This window comes from Falco rusticolus, chromosome 6, assembly GCF_015220075.1.
Source record: "Falco rusticolus isolate bFalRus1 chromosome 6, bFalRus1.pri, whole genome shotgun sequence".
Classification (NCBI taxonomy): Eukaryota; Metazoa; Chordata; class Aves; order Falconiformes; family Falconidae; genus Falco; species Falco rusticolus.
The window spans coordinates 10,074,222-10,093,645 of record NC_051192.1 but is presented as its reverse complement, the minus strand read 5'-3'; the positions used below and the strand labels follow the sequence as shown (position 1 = coordinate 10,093,645).

Genomic DNA, 19,424 nt, shown 5'->3' with positions numbered 1-19,424 from the left:
TTTATATCTATAAAATTAATAAAATAATATTTATTATTAATAGACAGTATTTCAGAATGTCTACAGTCAAAGAGAGGAGGTTTACTCTGCAGTCACAAATTAATCCTTTTAATTCACCTTTAATATGCATGGATTATTTAAGCAGATACAATTAACTTTAATGCAGGAGGTTGGGAACACCCTATTGAGTCAAGAAAACTATCAATCTTTCTTCTCTTTTTCCATGTTCATCCATTTATTTTTAATATAGTTGTATACTCTCTACACCAATAAGCATTCTCAAGCACTGTCTTCCACACACTGGTTAAGGTTTTGGGGTTTTGTTTTGTTTTCAGTAGTAACTGAATTCCAAAAGGAAACTGATTAGCCATGTTAGTTCTCTGGTTAGAAGCATATAAACATACATTTTGAGTGTAAAATTCAACAGTAACCATACTGAATCTGCAGCACTAAATCTGAAAATATTTATGCGTGTATATAATATTGAACACATTTCTATTACAACTGGCTTCATCAGTTATGTTTGTACAATAATAAAATGTATTAATACTGATGTAATATAAATTACAGTTACATAAAAATAAGGAGCATAATTTCCATCAAAGTTTCTTACTTAAATGTTGCTTAAAAAGCAAACATTATTGCACTCTTCTATTTTAAAACCTTTGTTAAAAATCTAATTCCATTATAACCTTTCTGTGGCATTTTAGAAAGACAGTTTTGAAGAGACAGAAGGATGAAATAAATTGTATTGTGAAATACAAATATCTGTCTAAACTACACTGACGTCAGCAACCCTATTCCCTGACTCCTCTTGCAATTAGATAGATAAAGTCAAATTATCTTGAACAGATACTGCACAAAACAGTCCCTTTAAATACTTATTACAGAAAGGCAGATTCCTTACCTTTAAACCAATGTTTTCCTAATGCAACATCCTACTTAGCTGAATACTTTTGATTTAGCACCTTGACTTTGGAAATGAGCTAGCAAATTTAGGAAGTTTTTCTTCTGAAATTTAGTCCCTGACACTAAGCAAACTGAAATCTTCTAACTCAACAGATGCTTTACTGAACATCTACTAAGGCCTACTATGACTAAATTTACATAGCGGTTGCTACTACGAACATTACTCTGCTAAAAATTTTGGTGGGAAAAAAAAATACATCTGAGCTGACAATTTTGCACCTCATTCCTTTCTGAACATCAGTTTTATTTCACAAAGGTTGAGAAAAATTGGCTAAACTTTTTTTTGTGCTTTTTTCCATAAAAGCACCTTTTACCAACAAAAGTGAAACAGCACTATTTACTATTTTCTATTTACTATTATACCTATATCTATAGGTATAAAATTGCAAAGTTTCCTCAATTTCTTTTACCTTCAATTCTCTCTTTACAGGTATAAGGGAATTAAATGTCAACATAATCCAGTCTTATCCATGACACAATCCATAATTAAAGTCTGAACATTATAAACGAGAATATTAATGTTCCAATAATATTTTCGTTCCTAATTTTTGGTAGATTGATAGGTCTTAAAACCTGTACTAAACAAATTATATAGTGTTGAATTGGTAAAGTTTCCTCTGATTTTCTTATTTCTTGATCCTGGGGATTTAGAGTTGCACACCATTAAAAATGCACTAAAGAAAGGTAGAAAAGAGTTTGTAGTTAATATATTCCCCATGTTCTTCACATTTGCACTGGGTTTGGCTTGGATGGAGTTAATTTTCTTCATCGCAGCCATTATGGCACCATGTTTTCTATACGTGATTACAACAGTGTTGATGATACGCCAGTGTTTCAGCGATTGCTGAACAGCACTCACACAGCACTGAGGCTTTCTGTTTCTCATGCTGCCTCCCACCTTGCGGGGTATGGTAGGGGTGGGCAAGAGTTTGGACTGGGATGCAGCCAGGACAGCTGACTCAAACTGTCATATTCCATACCATAAAGCATCATGCTCTGCAGTGAAACTGGAGCAGGGGGAGCTTTTCCATGGTAGCTGTTGCTCAGAGACTGGCTGGGCCCCACTCTGCTGACAGTAAGCGGCAAGTGATTGCCCTTCCACCCCTTGTTTTGGCCAGGTGACGGCAGGGGGGGAGCTTGTTGGTTGGTTGGTTGATTATTGTGATGGTGGGTTGGTTTTTTGGGAGTATTTCAGGGGGGTGGTGTGTATTGCAGGGGGGCGGTGTTTGGTTTTTTCCTTTCTTTCCTTCACTTATTGAAATGTCTTAATGTCAACTCACAGGTTTTTCCTTGCTTTTGCCCTTCTGATTTTCTCCCCCGTCTTGCTGAAGGGTGAGTGAGCAAGGAATTGTGTTGGGGTTTAACTGCCAGACAGGCGAACCCACCATAACATTCTACATTCTATATTCCATAAGAAATAGACCAATTAGCTACTTATCAAAATATTGAATAAATAGACCAATTGTTTTTAAAAAACAACATTTTAAAGAAAAAGCCCACAGCTGGTCAACATTTGAGAACAGAAAAACTTAATAATTGGGAACCCTACAAAAACCGAGCAAGAAATATTATTGAGACATTATGCCTACCAAAAACATAGCTAACAGAGATGAAATTATCACAGTATTCTGAACCTGCAGGCAGTCAGATCAATGTATTATCCAGTTATGAATATGACACGCAGTAATACTTGTTCTGTGTGATTGTGCATTTCCCCCCGCTTGCCCGGACCACTCAGTGATCTCAGGGATCCCCGTTAGGCCGTGGCCTCTGTTTAACCAGTCGGGCAGTTAAGCGCCCCTTGACCGCACCAGCAGCTCTCGCCTGGCTGAGGTGGAGCACGGCACTGACTGTACCAGAAACTTCTGTGGCCTGGCAGAGGTGGGGAATGAAAGCAGGGATAACCAGTCATCCCATGACAGCCTTGGAACATTCCTGACATGAATTGTAGCCCGAGTTGAACAGTACCATTGTCATTGGAATTCTGAAAAATTTCCAACTCAGATTACAGCCAGGATGGAATTTTACAGATGACTAAAGCCAATCATCTCCAACCCTGTAAGAGTGGTCCTAAGTGAGACCCCCTGAGCTCTCCTGGGCTGCAGCGGGCTGCAACCTGCATCTCCCTCGGTGGGAGTGGGAGTGGGATGCTGCTCAGAGCTCGCCAACCCCCACGTCTGCAAAGTTAGGAGGACAGTGGCTGAAAGCTGATGACAGGAGCTGGGCTGATACCCCTGTTCCTCGAGGCTCAACCCTTCGCCTGTTGAGAAATGCCAAGGCACTCAACATGAGCATTTCTCTGAACTCAAGGGGAGCTTTTAACAGGTGTACCTTGGTACATTTATATACATCCTGGTTTCGGCTAGGATAGAGTTAACTTACTTCTCAGTAGATGGTACAATGCTGTATTTGGATTTAGTACAAGAATAATGTTGATAACACATCATTAATGTTTATTGTTAGTATAAATATTACTTAGCAAGACAACAAGGAATTTTCAGTTTCTCCAGTCCTTCCAGTAAGAAGGCAGGAGGGGTGCAAGAAGTTGGGAGGGGACACAACCAGAACAGCTGACCTGAACTAGCCAAAGGGATATTCCATACCATAAAACATCACATTGAGTATGTAAACTGGGAGGAGCTGGCTGGCGCCTGTGGATTGCTGCTCAGGGACTGGCTGGGCATCGGTCAGCAGTGGTGAGCAATTGTATTGCAGATCACTTGGGTCTTTTTCTTTCCTTTTGTCTTTTATTCCTCTCCCTCTCTCTCCCCATTTAATTACAGTTGTTGTTATTTTAATTTATATTATTTTATTTTATTTCTATTATTAAATTGTTCTTACCTCAACCCATGAGCTTTAGCTTTTTTCCGAATCTCCTCCCCACACTCAGGGGGGTGGGACAGGCAGTCAGCAAGCAGCTGCTTAGCTGCCAGCTGGGGTTAAACCACAACAATATACCTACATCTTTATACATTTACCTCTTTGTGTCAGTGTGCATGTGCATGTGAATTGATTTAGATACCCCATCTATAATTAAGTTACTCTTGTGATTGCAGTAAATCCTATTGATTACCTTCGTAAATGTCAAATTAGTCAATGATTAATTGCTGCTAAAATCTTGTGATCCACCTTAAAATATCCACCTTAAACTCTGAATAAACAAACCTTAAACAACCTTTAGACATAAACCACTGCAGAAGTCTGAGACTAAAATGGGACCCAGCTGCACCTAAGCTCTATCAGGTGTTTAGAAAGCAAGGGGGTCTTCTCTGAAACTTGTGACTCAATATGAGGGTCTCCCTTACCCTTCTGCATCTTCAGTCCCTAAATTATTCTAGCTCGATTCTAAACCGACCTTCCTTTGTATGTTTCATCTATGTAATAAGTAATAGAGTGAACCTTGCATTAAGCTTTGTGACATCATGCTCCCACAAATTCATAGTAAAACCATATTTCGCGAATACCTTTGATTCTTTAAGCAGTCTAAACCATTCATTCATTACATTGTGCCATTATATCAAAACCCCCAAGTATAACACAAAAAAAGGTGGTAATTAAGGCAGTATTTTACATTTTATATAAAACTGAAGACTGCATCTTTGTGAACTCTCCTAATTACATTCCGTGTGTTCCAAACTATAAGAACATATGACAGGCCGATATCATTAATGGCATACAACATCAGTAAAACATTAAAACATCTTCAACCTGATCAAGTTGCTCAGAGCCCTGTCCAACCTGACCTTCAATGTTTCCAGGGATGGGGATATCTACCATCTCTCTGGGCAACCTGTTCTAGTGTTTCACGACCTTCATCATAAAAAATTTCTTCCTTGTATCTAGTCTTTATAAAAATAGTATGTTACAATAAAGTAGACAAATACTTAGATATCCTTAGATCACAGCTCGTAGTGATCAGTTGTCAAAATTCTGTTAAAAATACATTAAAGTAACGAAGAGTTAAGAAAAATTTAAGGGCAGTGAAAAGCAGTGATAATAAAAAAAGTGTGTTAACATATCACTGACTTTATAACAGCAATACTTTTCCTATTTTTGCTACAAACCCCAACAAATTTGTACAATGAAATTATTATACTATTGCACTTAGGGAAACTGAAAGATCTGAGGAAATGGTAGTAATGACACAGTGCATAGGCAGATGAATGTTTACCAGCTGCTGAATGATAACATGCTTACTGTACATGTGTGAGAACCTAGAAAACCAAGAAAACTTGATTGCTACTCAATATAAACATCAATATGTATGTTGATTAAAAAGAAGCACAAAAGTTTGGTTGTAATAAGGAAAATGGGCCCTTGTAATGACTCCATATTTTGAAATGCGTATCTTTTCTTTTGCCTTTTTAAGGGTAAGATGTTAAAGCGTAGCTGGGAAATTCTGAAATATTTCAAAAATATCACTCACATAGTACAATTTTAACTAAGTGCCCACACATGAAGCAAGTTGCTTTGATTTTCAGTTCTACTAACACCACAGAAAAAGTAAATAACCTTTCAGACAAGGTGTGACACATGCTCTTATCATATGCTTCATCTTCCTCATTTAACATATAACCTTACTAACCAAAACCCAAATCAAGAACCTGAAAAGACAGAGCAGGCTTTGCTGAAGATCCACTGGATAATTATAGTTTCTACCACAGGTTGGAAATGTAACTTACTTTTATTATCTAGCTGAGCTCTGTATTTACTAAATCCTTTTAGCCGTACTCTCTGGCCCAGAAGATCAAGGAACTCTTCAAAAGCTGGTCCTGCCATCTCATTGTTATACATTTCTTCCTCTGTGCTTTGACCTGCTTTGCAGTAAAGGATGCCAATCTTATGTTGAAAGCTCAGCTGAAAAAAGGAAAAAAAAAAAAAAAAAGAAAAGGAAAAATTACAGAAGCAAAGGAAAGTCAATATTACAACAAATATTAACAATTAAAAGATAACACTGTTATAACCCCTGGCAGAAGTTATATGAAAGTGAAAAAGTAAGTATTCTGATTTTGGAAATTAAGTCACTGCAGAAAGGAGGAAGAAAAAAAAAAAGAAAAAACCCACTCAACAGCTATCTTGAAAGAAAACTGGATTGTCACTATCTAAACACAGATAAAAGCAGTACATGACCACTTTCAACTGAGTTATTAGAAAAGCACACTCTAATTCATGTTACAGTATAAGAACTTTAACTGGCAATTTTTGTATAACTCTCTTCTTTCTCAGATTCAAAACAAGGTGAGCTTACTTCCCCATATTTCTACTCTTTAAAGATCAGTGTGGTTCAGCTAAAACAGGCCCTGAGAACAGTAATTTGTTACATGTAACCTTTTGCCCTCCCCATAAAATCATCCAGTATTAAAAATTATTCCCCATTTTCAAAAATATACTTCAAGCTAGAAATCAGATTGCAGTTAGTTTTGTTAAACAAAGTTGCAGTTCTAAAACACTAGAAGAGATAAATTGCTTCTATTAAAAAAAGTATAAAAACTATAAAAAAGTGAAGTATAAAAAGAAATGACTTCTTGAGCAAAGTATTGTCTTGTTTTCTTAGGTTTTATGCATACTTAAGATGACAAACAGGAAACTTCCATGTGAATGGATTAGTCTTACTTTTCTTAACTGACACCTTTTAGAGCGCCACAAACTGACAGAGACCATCCGTCACACCTGCTTCCCTTAAGACATTTATCTGTATTCATGACTCAAATCAACTCTCCAGCCATAGACTTCTCTTAATCAAACTTCAGGATTCATGTCTAAAAGGTTTGCTGTGCAAAGACTGTATATGTTCCTATTAGACCAGAGGTGACAAGAACAGTCTGCTTCACCTTGGTCATACATATGTAACGCACAGACTGCCGTGTTCAGTACATTGTAAAACTCAAACCCATAAACGTGCTAGTCCACTGGTGTTTTACCACAATTTTGAGGGAAAGTTATAAGACAGGAATACTAAAAGCTAAAGTCAAAACATACGTACATGAAAGAGGAAAGTGTTTCAAAAATATCATTCCAGACTTCAAATAATCCCAAACCTTCCCTCTTCAATAAATGCTGCGTTTCTCCATTCCAAGTGGAGACTTCTATACAAGGCAGTTGCCAACAGTCAATTAAAAAAAAAAAAAAAAAAAAAGAAAAAAAAAATCCATTCCCCAAATCTTCATCACCCCTGGAGAAATAAAAGCTTTCACTGTGCTTTTGCTAAGTCTTCTGTGTTTTCAGGACCCTACTGCTTTTTTAAGGCAATTCAAGATTTAACTTGACAGCATTCTAGATGTAACTATTTACGTTCATACACAACCAACACCAAAAAAATTAGTGCCCAAGATGTCCATGTTCATAAAGATTTCTGAAGGCCATAGGCAGAATCATTGACATGAAGAATGCCCCAAAGGTAAATGTATTAAAAATGAAGTAACAGGGAAATGCTAGACCATTATAAGCCTACAGCAAAACACTTCAGAACACCAACTGGGCCTGGAGTTCTTTTCTTATTATGAAGTTAAGCCTACCAGTGGGACAATTCTCATTTTCACTAATACAAACAGCCTAACTCCGTGATTTCAGCAGATCTGTATTCATGGCAATGCACACTACAGAATGTGGTCTACTGGAGCAGAAAATCGGCAGCACAGCAGGAATAAGAGCAAGGTATGACGGCAGCCCTCCTGACCCCTGGTAAGCCCCAGTCCCTCCTCTCCCTTTGGTATAACTGCTTTATGTAGGGGAGAGCCCTTGTGGAACATACTCCGGCAGAAGGCCACTGACCAGGGAGCATTCAGGCACAAACAGGCTCAGGAAGGACAGGGATGAGGAACGGTGCTGCACAAGGGTTTCACCTGGGCAGCACAGAACACAGAATTAGGAACTGTGGCAGTTTGATGTGGAATGGGAGGGATGACCGTCCGAAATAAAAGGAGATTCTGGGTTATGGATGCACTGCAGGAGCCTCCTGAGCCAGACTGCTGAACTCGAGCAGGGCAGGGTTAAGACACCAGCCTGCTCTTGTCATTCCCTTTTGACTGGCATTAGGTACTATCCATCCAAAGTGCTTCCTCGTCTGACCCCTGTTTTGAAGCCCGGAGAAAGTTAGGTGTTTAGCAAAAGGTTCCAGATCGCACACTGGTGACTACTTTACTCAGTGGAAAGCTAGCGTGAACATTTCACAAAGGAAACTGGAAGAGAACTGTTCATATAAACATTAGAATTCAGGAAGCAGTACTATTTCTTGACACTTCCCAGCAGAGACTTAGAGTGATGGTGAGCACAGTGCCATCTCTATCCCAGCTCCGCATCAAATAGTTTCGCTTAAACTACAGGGAATTTAAGTTAATTTCCTTGACCTCACACTAGAACGGAGGAGTGAAGTTAAATGCTAACTAAGCCACCAACAATAGGGGCAACAACTAACCGTAAAGAAGCACCTGGGCAAAACATTCAGTCGAGAAATATGCAGTCACACTCCTTCATTCTTTCTGAGGACACCAGTCACTCCTGAACTTGTTCATGAATATCATTATCATTCCAAACAGGAGTGAAGTACACCTCTGTCTTCCAGAACAACCTACCAGCTCTTGGTTTAAACACTGTCCTAGGAGACACTGAAGACAAGGATCTATAACTCCCAAGCCCAAGGAAGAAATTAATACTGGGGTTCACTTCATGGTCAAATACTGTAATCACTAGGCAATTATGTACAAATTTGATTCTACCAGTACCACTATTCCTAAACAAAGCAGCAGCTGCAAGCTCATGTGCAGTTTGAACCTCCCGCCTGTGTGCTAGAAGCACTCAAGGCTATGAAATTAGAAGAATTAAGCAAAAGAACTCTCACACCAAGATCGTGGGGACTGTGCAGAAGCAGAAATCAAGGTACTTATAGAACATCGATGCCTAAGAAAGAAGTAACTAAGTGAGCTTTAGCAGGCTCTTCTTATGTAGTACATTTGACAGGCAAAAAACCCCTACCAGAATATTTAAAATTGATAAAGTCTGCCAGTTTTTAAACAGTACCGCATGCTTATTCAAGTCTTTTGAAGTAAATATTTGCAGACATAGTTCCGATTTCATGATTTCTAAAATAAGACATCTTACATTCAATGTAACACTGAGAACAATTTAATAATGTGCCATCAGAAAACAGTTTCTAAACCCAGTTAGCTACTTGGGTATATGATGGGTATTAAAGGCACACAGCAGTCCTTCCTGACTCAAAATGACTATGTTCTAGTCAGAACCGCGCACTGAATCTTGGCATCTTGCTGTCTTCCTGCACAGTTTAGATTCTCTATCATGCAACAACTAGTTGACTTTCCTCGTGTACAGATTTTAGAAGTTTTCTGGCAAGGAACCTCAAGAGATGCCACTGAATAGCCACTAAGTATCACTGCAATCAAAGCTCCTAATTATTTTGGGGTTTTTGTAAACTTCAGCCTTTGGCCTAGAGAGAAATGAACATTCCCAGAGGGATATGAGGAGAACAAAAAACCATATATACAAGAAGAAATTGGGAGAGGGATGTAGGGGGTAATTAGAGAGCGGTAAAAATAAATAAAATAAAATCTTGTTCAGGTTAAAGATAAATTGTTGACTTGTCTTGTAAATTTACAGCCACACCTAATGCTGATCATCATATGCCAGAATAAATTAGGAAAATGCAGATTCTTTAGTTATATATTCAAATTAGGTCAACCATCCAATTTGCATCTACTTTCTACTGTCGTTTTAGAGACAAGTTTTAGCCACATATTTCCTCCATAAGCCATACTAGATTTTGCTGAAAACTGTGAAACTGGTAGAAAATGAAATCAAAACACTGAAACTGCCTTCAGTCTGCTGAGGGACGATACAAATATTTAATGCACCATTACGCAAAATGAATATTATTCTGGTGACGGTATTAATCCTCTAGATCATGATTCATATTTTTAAATTCACGACACTTCAGCCAGTCATCACCCTCAGTTACCAAGGATAACTCTTTTTATATTTGCTTGATTAGTAAACTGAAAGCATCAAGTTCATAAGAGGATTAAAGGCATAAATGGATCTCATGCCAGTTCCATGCACAGCTTTCTATGTTCAAGTAATTACCTCATAACAAGCAACACATAAGGTACATTAATACTACATTTCATCAGGTGACAGCCCATTTCACAACAGGACTGAATTTTCAGGACTGATCACCCAAAACAAAGAGAAGTGCTATGTAACACTGTGTCCTAAAAATAGGTGTCGATGATTAAAGAATTACTTTGGTCAGTTCAGTGAAGAACCTCCATTTCCAAATTTTGGGAAATATTTATAGTGAGTTTGGGAAATATTCAGGTCAGGTCAAATAAACTGATACTCTGTATTGCCTAGAACATACTGCCTCTTCTGAACAGTGAATATTAGTTACTAGATTAACTTAAGCTCACTCTGGGGTTCAGACAGGAAAGAAGGAGACCAACAGAACATCAGGAACACTTAAGATTCAGAACTGAGTGCTTCTGGTTTTTCTTTATTGTTTTACCAGAAGAACTGACAAACTCAGGAGAAAATAAGAACATTTGGCAAAATGAATTTTCAATTAAAAGTCCTCCACAAAGACTACAGTGAACGAAAGTGGTAAAATATACATACAAAACTAGCTTAACAATCCACCCAAAAAAGCAATTCTCTTCCTGTCTACATTTACGTGGTTTTGAGCAATTGTTACAGCCACAAAAGATGACAGAAGAATTATGGTAGACACTACCAATGCTAGAAGCAATCACTACATTTGAAACTGAATTAGCATTAAAAAATCGATTATACCACCATCATAATCAACTGGATTCACCAGCTGACTCAAGTTCAAAAGATTAGATACTAACTTTTGCCTAGAAAGTGCAATATTCACTTTAAATGAACATTTTTTAAAAACATGGTTTTAAAAATTGGTTTGAAAGCCATTACATTACATTACAAGCCCATGCTTGAAAAAATATTCAGAAGCTACAAATTTAATCACTAGCTTTGAATAAAGCAGATTCACTTTACTGAACCAAATAAGCCTCAGCATTTTCTCTTCAAATTGAAGCCATATGAATATTTCATTGCCATGTAGTTAACTCATTAGTCTCAATCACAATTCCAGTTGTTTGACCCCAGAAGCATTCTATTCTAGTAAGACTACTTCATGTTAATCAGAAAATGTTGCTGTAAAAAACAATCAAAAATTTTCGATGTAGAGACTTAATATGTTACATCCTTTTGACTCCCTACCTATACACAACAGTAATAAGATGTTAGATGTATTTTTATTTGTATCCAGCATTTGTAAAAATTAAAGGGCAAATGCAGATCATGAAAATCACTTCCTACTGATGTTAAAAGTTTAGTTATCATCTTTCTCTTACTCACTCATCTAAAGAGAATCTACATAGACAGTTTTTTCTCTAAGCTGCAATGTATTTTAAGAACAATCTTCTTAGAAAAGCAAACCTCATTTCGTCAATGAAAATACACAAGTATCTCTAAAACTAAGAAAGTGAATGGTTTGCATTACAGATCCACGTTTATTAACATTGCCTGTGAAAAACTTTTTATTTTTTTTAATGAATAGTCTTTAAAAGAAAAGTCATGTGCTACATACCCCTTGTTCATCCAGTTTAAGCAGCTGTTCAGGTACTTTGGGTGAGTTGGAAGCCTGTCTCAGGCACTGAATGCTCAGCTCTGGTATTACATACTCCAGTACCTCTTTGAGAGGCAGACCTCTTGCTGTGCCATGCCGAGCAGTGGATGGTATAGCATCTTCTAAAATAGCTCCTCTAAGTGTAGTAAGCTGCAGTAAAGGTAAAACACACAAAACATTTCAAGTTCTAACATGGCAATGACTTTTAAGGATATAAACCTCAGGTTTCAGCAAAAGCATGGAAGAAAGAATGTGAAGGAAAAGATCTTTATTTTTGAATTTTTTTAACCAGTAAAAACTTTACTACACAACTTTTAAAAAGGAGACAGGTTCTTATGGTCTCAGTGACAAATATATTTTTTGTTCAAAGAAATTCACTGATTATTTTATTAATTTATTCTAATTCCTAGAAATTTTACTTTTTTTGGGGGGGAAACACTAGAAAAACTAAAATTTGATCATTTTAATGCCATACTGTCCTAGCAGACACAGTAGTTGAATGCAAGGTGGACAAGTGAGGTAAGCCACCACCTTCATTTAAGCCATCCACCTATTTTTTAAACCATGATGCTTTATCTTCATTAGATTTGGCAAAAAAGAGAGTAATTTCTTAGAAGTGAGTCAGCTGAATCACCTCTCCACACATATATGCAGAGATGCCCATTTTTTGGCAACAAAAGAAAAACCTGACCTAAAAAAACCCTTATATATATGTTTCTGTATCTGTTTGTAAAAGCACGTGAGCCCAGAGATATCAGGAGGTCTCGCTAACACTTCTTTGTGCCCTAATCACAATAAAAAGCAATAGCCTTAAGGATTATGAAAACTCATAGTTACTTGCTACAATAATAACATTCTCTATTTTTATACAAATCAAAGCCAGTTCCTGTGATCAAGAAATTAGTTTGCAAGAGATACTAATGTGCTTGAAGTAGAAGTTGAGTTGTGTCCTACAACAATCACAAGTGAGCTGGTCTTCCAAATCAATTATTTTTACCAACATTTGATTATTCCTTCCTGTATGTAGAAGTATATAATAATATCACACAGAAAAAAAAAAAAAAGAAAGCATTTTGAAACAAAACACAGAACTACAAATAAGTCATAGTACTAGCTTTCATATTTTTCCCCTTCTTTTTCCCCTACATTTCTTAGTCTTTTATTTCTATCATTAGAAACTTAACATCAAGCAGCTTGATCCAAGCTTATCTTCAGCTTTGTTCTTAAGATCTGTCCCCTTGCTTGGCTCTTACAGTTCCTTCCAGCCAACTCACCTCCTTTTGGGTGTCTGCTCGAAAAGAGAAAAATTCTATGCAGTACAGAAGACAAAAACTTTGTTCCAGGAGTAACTACTTTTACTAACAGTACAAGAAACCTCCCTTTCCCAGTAACAGATTTACTTTGAAAGTTAGCAATGTATCCACAGACAGGCAACTAGCATCCTAAGCTCTTAAGTTAATTTTTCCATTCCCTTGCAGAATTACTGAAAGAACATTACCTCACTTGTCCTGAAAACTATACGATAGTTGAACTGAGATCCTTCTTTTTCCTTTGCATCTTCAACCTTTTCCCTCCGGATGCTGACTGCTACAGGTCCGAGATTTTCATCTATTCCAAAGTAGTTCTGATGCTCTTTTGCACAAGAGTGAATGAAAAGAGAAGAGAATAATAAAGTATGACTCTCCTAGAAAACGTTTATCAAATTTTATTAAAAATTTCTGCAGCTAGACAAAAAATATTATTTTAAATTGAGCTATGAGATCAATGAATACATTGGCTTTTGATCTTCTGAACTGCACAGTAAGTACATAAATCACAAAATACTAATTCTGATGAGCAGAATGGTCCCTCATATCACATAACTCAAATTACTGCAACTGCTGTTACTACGAAATAACTTTTTTTTGCATTTTTTGTTACTATGAAATCATTTTGCTTGATGCTGTAAGAAAATACTCTGGAGAAACTATACATAAAGTCTTCAACAAAAGCTAACAGTCTTTAAAAAAATAAGGTGCTATGTAGCTTTCTTCATTTCATTCAATTAATTCTTATTCTCGTTTAAGACTTTATATTCAAAGTAGCAACTCATTTTTAACAAGTGAAAAGTGAGGTTAGCAATCCTTCAGTCTTTGATGAATAGTTAAATTCATCCGTGAGCCAACTGGCCCAGTCTGGGAGAGCAAAGCGCTACTGACAGAAGAGAAAGATCAAGTCAGAGACCATTTAAGCAGACTAGACACACTCAAGTCCATGGGACCAAACAGGATACACATTGAGGGAACCAGCCGATGTCGCTGTAAAGCCACCCTTTATCACCTTTGACAGGTCACAGTAAGTAGTTACACCCACCTTTAAAAAGGGCAAGAAAGAGAGTCTGGGAAGCTATAGACTTCTCACCATAAACCTTAGTTCCCAGGGAGATTAAGGGACAAATTCTCATGGAAGACATTTCCAGGCACATGAAGGACAAAAACATGCTTGGAAACAGCCTGCATAGATTTACCAAATGCAAATCATGCATGACCAACTCGGTTACTTTCTACAATGAGATGACTGGCTTTATGGATGCGGAAGGAGCAATGAATGTCGCCTACTTGTATTTTAGCAAAACTTTTTACACAATCTGCTACAGTGTCCATGTAGCTAAACTGAAAAGACATGGTTTGGACATGCAAATTACAAGGTGGACACAATCTGGCTGGACAGCTGGCCTCAAAGGACTGTGATCAGTAATACAAATTCTAATCAGTGGCCAGTTACTAAAATGTTTATCAAAAGTTGACAGTGGGGCTGTTACTAATTTATTTTTTTTAATTATCTAAATGGTAGAATGGAACACACCCTCAACAAGTTCGTGTACGTAACCAAACTCAAGGAGAGCATTCAGGTATTGGTGGTTAGGGCTGTAGCTGAGTGCAATAAATGAAGGGCAATAACTGGCAGGATTTTAACAAAGGAGTAGTATGTGCATTGGGCAGATAATGAGATGCACAAACCTTGCAGTATTTTACAAAAGGCGGTTAACTCATCCGCACAGGCCGAGTCCTTTAGCATAGGGTGTCCGTGCCTCACTGCCCACTCTCCCCTTCCTCGGGATGCTGAGATGGGACAGCTGAGCTGCATGTGAAGCAGCTCCTAAAACACCCAAGTTTTCAACCTGACCTGTTAAACCAAACTCTCCTTTTGACAATCTAAAAAAATGGACTGACAAAAGCCTTGTGAAGACCAACACAGCCCTGTATCTGGACCAGAGCAAGCTCATTCAACAGCACAGGCTGGGGACCAACTGCCTCAGGAGCAGCTCTGTGGAAAAGGACTGGGGACCCTGGTGAGCAACAGGCTGCAGCCAGCAGAACCCCCTGCAGAGATGAAGGCCAACCACACTCTGGGCTGCACTAGCAAGAGCATGCCAGCAGGTCAGGAGAAGACATTATGCCTCTCCATTTGGCACCTTTGAGACCACGTAAGGAGTGGTGTCCAGTTTTGGACAGAGTGGGACAAGGTCAGCAGACAACTACCAAGACAATCAGGGGGCTGGAGCATATAGCAGATGAGGAGAAGCCGAAAGAGGTGGGCTTGTGCAGCCTGGAGAAGAGCAGGTTATGGGGGGAAATAACTACAGGACACCACTAGCTGATGGGCTTTATAGGGAAAGAAGAGCCAGACTCTTCTCCAAGGTACAGAAAGGAGAAGAAGCGACCACCGCAAGATGCAGCCCCTCACTGAGGGGAATCAAACACAGGAACTGGCTGCCAGGAGAATTTGTGAAATCTCCATCCACAGAGATGGTCAAAAGCTAAAGGGGAATAGGTTCTGAGCAACCTGTTCAGGACCTGTCTTTAAAGGCAGCTTTAAACAGGGAATTAGACTGGATGACCTCCAGAAATGTCTTCCAGTCCAATCTATGCTGTAATTCCTTATTTTAAATAGCAATGAAGAAATACACTAATTTCTCCTTTTAAGATTGCCTGGATTAAATATAACACTTTGCTAGCATTTTTGAGCTACTTTGAAACATGTTTTTTTTAATAATGTATTTATAGGCATGTGTAAAGAAGTTTTTGCAAAATGTCTTTCACTGCAAAGTCATCCATATTCCCAGAATGGGTACAAAAAAGAAAACGTTACATCTACATAAATGACAGCCTTATTTGTCAAATCAAATCAAGTTTAAATTAAGCTTCCAGTAGCCTTTCAAAAATCTATCTATAAAGTATGTTTGTGGTTACAGTCCATTTCCCAGTGGAGAGAAAATGAGTAGCAGCACATTACAACTAGCACCGTTTATTTTGGAAGGAACACCTGGGATCAAAGGGGCACTGACAGTAAATTATCGCTCGTGCTCACCAACTACGTTCCTTCCCCAACCTAAGCATTCTACTTGCATGGATAAATTATATCTCATGGATTTCCCAGTGTTAATTAAAACTTTGAGCTTCGATAGGCAAATTTATCAAATGGAACAGGATTTTACAGGGCGAGGGAGGGAGGGAGATGGTGGATGATGAGAGATGTGTCGGTGGGGGGACAGGACGGGACAGATTCAGAGGCCAAACACTTTCAACAACATAAAAACTCCCCACAGCTGCATATTCAGGCTTTGAAAAAAGGTAAACTTCTGAGTTAGGGTTTCTATAGCCTTCCATTTTGATGTAAATCTGGAAAAGGGTATTACACAGTTACTAGATTTCTTGGCTGCAGTTTCAGGGAGCAGAAAAATGCAAGCTTGGCATATATCTGCTTATTTCTCATACAATAGGAAAGACACAAAACCAAAGATGTTACATATGTACCTTCATAGATAAAGCAGTTTCAAGAACGGGAATTAAAGAAGCTGAATTAAAGAATAGCATGGCTACTGCTATTCTGGGATTTGGGGAAAACATTTTTAATTCAAGGCGTGCTTTTCTAAAAATTTCATAAAGTGCAAACACATTAAGCTCATTTAAATGTATTTATGCTGATTTTAAAGTATCAACTCGAGAGAAAATAAGAAAATAAGTGTCATTTTCTAACTGTTTAAAAGAGAGATGGCAAAATATTCCTTATTTTTTACTTTTTCGTTTTGAGAAATAATTGTCAACTTTTCTTCTAATACAAAAGTCTTACTTATACAAAACTGAGTTAATACCAAAAGCTTGCTAAGCCTGTACATTTCTTCTAGGACATTTTGTCATTGTTGTATCGGCAGACAGATACAACAATATACTAAGAAACAGTTGCAAGCATCCCTCAAATAACAAACATGGTAGTCAAGTCTCAAGGTATTATGAGGATAATTGCACAAGGGGAAAAGGACACATAAATAATAATAAAAGCATATTTCAATTATACTTTGCAAAGATCAACAGACTTTTTTTTTCCATTCTCATCCCCTTTTATCCCACAAAAATATAGTTCACTAAAGGACACCATTAATGAATCAAAACCATGAGATAAAATAAAATATTCTAGCTTTTACAAATCTTAACTGAAAACTGAGAAGATATTTTCCATAAACATTAACATATTTTACATCAGTCATGTGGGATTTGATTTTAACAATAGTTACAAAGCTTATAAATATGCAGTATAAAACTACAGCTCATTTCAGAAGACACTGAATTCCAAATCTCTCATTTCTTGAAAGGGAATGGAATAATTAGTGCTACACATGCCAGGGTGTTTCTTCCATGCATCTTAAAACAGAAATAAAACTTGTACGCTGACAAGTGCCAATTATAAAACTGTGAACTAAATCAAATATTCAGAAAGTTATTTCTTTTTCATAGATATCTTGCAAAGACAAAGAAAATCAATGGCATTACATATGTCTCTATATACAAGTGACTACTGTTTGCTAAATTTTTATTTCATCCTTCCACAATTATTTTGCTAAATTCAACTGCGCTATTAAATCTACAATTCAATGAACAATCAGCTAGGAGAGCTCACTGTCATGAAAGCATGAAGTAAGACTCACTATGCATATAAATGTCACTGTTTCTTATACGGGAGATCAGCACAGCAGCAAGACATTTTGGTGTCCAACGTAAAATGCCTGCTTGATTTCCTCTACCCACAATAAACTTTGCTTAAGTGAGAACCGTGTTCAGCTGCAAGTAATATGGAGATTCCTTACACACCTGATCCCTTGAGATAACAGCTATTGAAAATAAAGTTTTTAGTTCCATCACCGTGTTTGCCCTGACTTGCTACCGGTCTCATAAGAGCCACCCGACACAGATTTCTCTCATGCAGCTTCTGTTACAGCTCTACAGAAAGATAATGTGGAACTGGGCATGGCTTATATATCATTGTAAAGGTGAGAGGGTAACAATTTCTTACTGCATGTTAAATGCATCACATTGTATTTACTTTTGAAGGACTTTACCTACAGAACAAATAGTAACAAGGGCAGTAACAATTAAAGTTTCCTAGCATTATACTATGGGGGATAAAATTCTCAGATACTATTTCTTAACTTTTTAATACTATAGCAATATAAACATACTTTACTTTTAGGCAAGAGATCACATATACATAATACCAGAACAGAAGTTAATTACAACTAATTACACTCACATCAACTTCCCAGAAAGGTCATTAGGTTTGTTTATAGTATATTTTTATTTTTGAGTACTCTGTATTTTCTTTTTTCATCTCTCTGAATTTTTCTTCACAAAAAACATTCAGCACTTCAGAACCTGTAACTCATCCATGGCAAAAGCATTTCACAAACAAGTCTTCTTTCATTTGACTTAATCTTTCTATTTTTTTTAATTTCCTATCCTGCCACCACCTTTGTCCATTGACAATCTTCCTTTTATTTCCATCCACGCCAACCCTTTCTTCTCTCTGCCCCTCAAAAAATATGCCACCCTTCTGTGACCATTTCCCTTCATTCTCTTCCACTCTGACTCCCTCAACACTACTTGATCCTTTACAATCCGCCCAGCTTAAGGGCCATTGTGAACCTCTGAACTTACTCCCTGCTCCTTCCCTAGCTCTGGGTCTTTTTCTTCCTTTTTCATGACAGATCCAGATTATTTTCTTCCTTGCATTTTGAATACAGTGGGTTTAGAGCCACTATGCTCTAGGTGTCTACTGTATTGTGAAAACAAGCGCTGTGTTGGATTCTTTTTTGACTCCCTTGTGAAGGGTGACAGGAGGAAGGAGTACAGTCCAGGAGTACAGTACAGTGCTTATTTCCTGCTGTTCAAATACAGTTTGAAAGCCCAGCAAGCATGATTTCATGAAGACTCAGGCAGTAACAAACAGTCTTTTAAGGACAGGAGCAGGGTGGGTTTTTGCTTTTCTTTTAATAACAGCAAAAAGACTGAGCTGTAACTCATAACACAGAAAGGACAGAGATAGGTATTCTGGGGTTGTCCCCACAAAAGCAGAAATTTCACAGAGATTGCAGAAAGCAGTACTGAATACAGACACCTAAAGTAGACTGCAAACTGGAAAGGGTTTGTCTGAATAACAAATATCTGAATTACTCTGCTGAAAAGAGTACTCTGGCACTTTGCGGTATGAACGTATCCTAAAAAATAGGGTAAAAGGCTAGAAGAAAGGCATAAAACACCTCCCTTTATGCTGAAAAACTAAGCACCATCAGAAGCTCTCTGCTTAAGGAGTATGTATATACGGTACATACAGTATGAAAGGCTCCAAGAGATACTTGAAGACAGCAGAATCTAGAAAGCGGCAGTCAGAATCCTCAATGCTAAAACCTCTTTTGGAGGCACATTTTAGGAAATAATGATTTCTACTCTGGACATCAGTATTTCCAATGCATTTACTGGAT

At 37.6% G+C, this 19,424-nt stretch overlaps 1 protein-coding gene across 7 annotated transcripts in view; it reads right to left on the bottom strand.

Moving 5' to 3' along the window:
* Positions 1 to 19,424, bottom strand: part of SIPA1L2 (signal induced proliferation associated 1 like 2) — a 152,088-nt gene that overhangs the window by 66,776 nt on the left and 65,888 nt on the right. For all 7 annotated transcript variants that reach the window (XM_037392334.1, XM_037392337.1, XM_037392342.1 and 4 more), the window contains exons 4-6: positions 13,128 to 13,261; positions 11,591 to 11,779; positions 5,652 to 5,826 (exon numbers count right to left, since the gene is read on the bottom strand). In XM_037392334.1, coding sequence (XP_037248231.1) covers positions 5,652 to 5,826; positions 11,591 to 11,779; positions 13,128 to 13,261 — 498 coding nt within the window. The remainder of the gene's footprint in view (positions 1 to 5,651; positions 5,827 to 11,590; positions 11,780 to 13,127; positions 13,262 to 19,424) is intronic.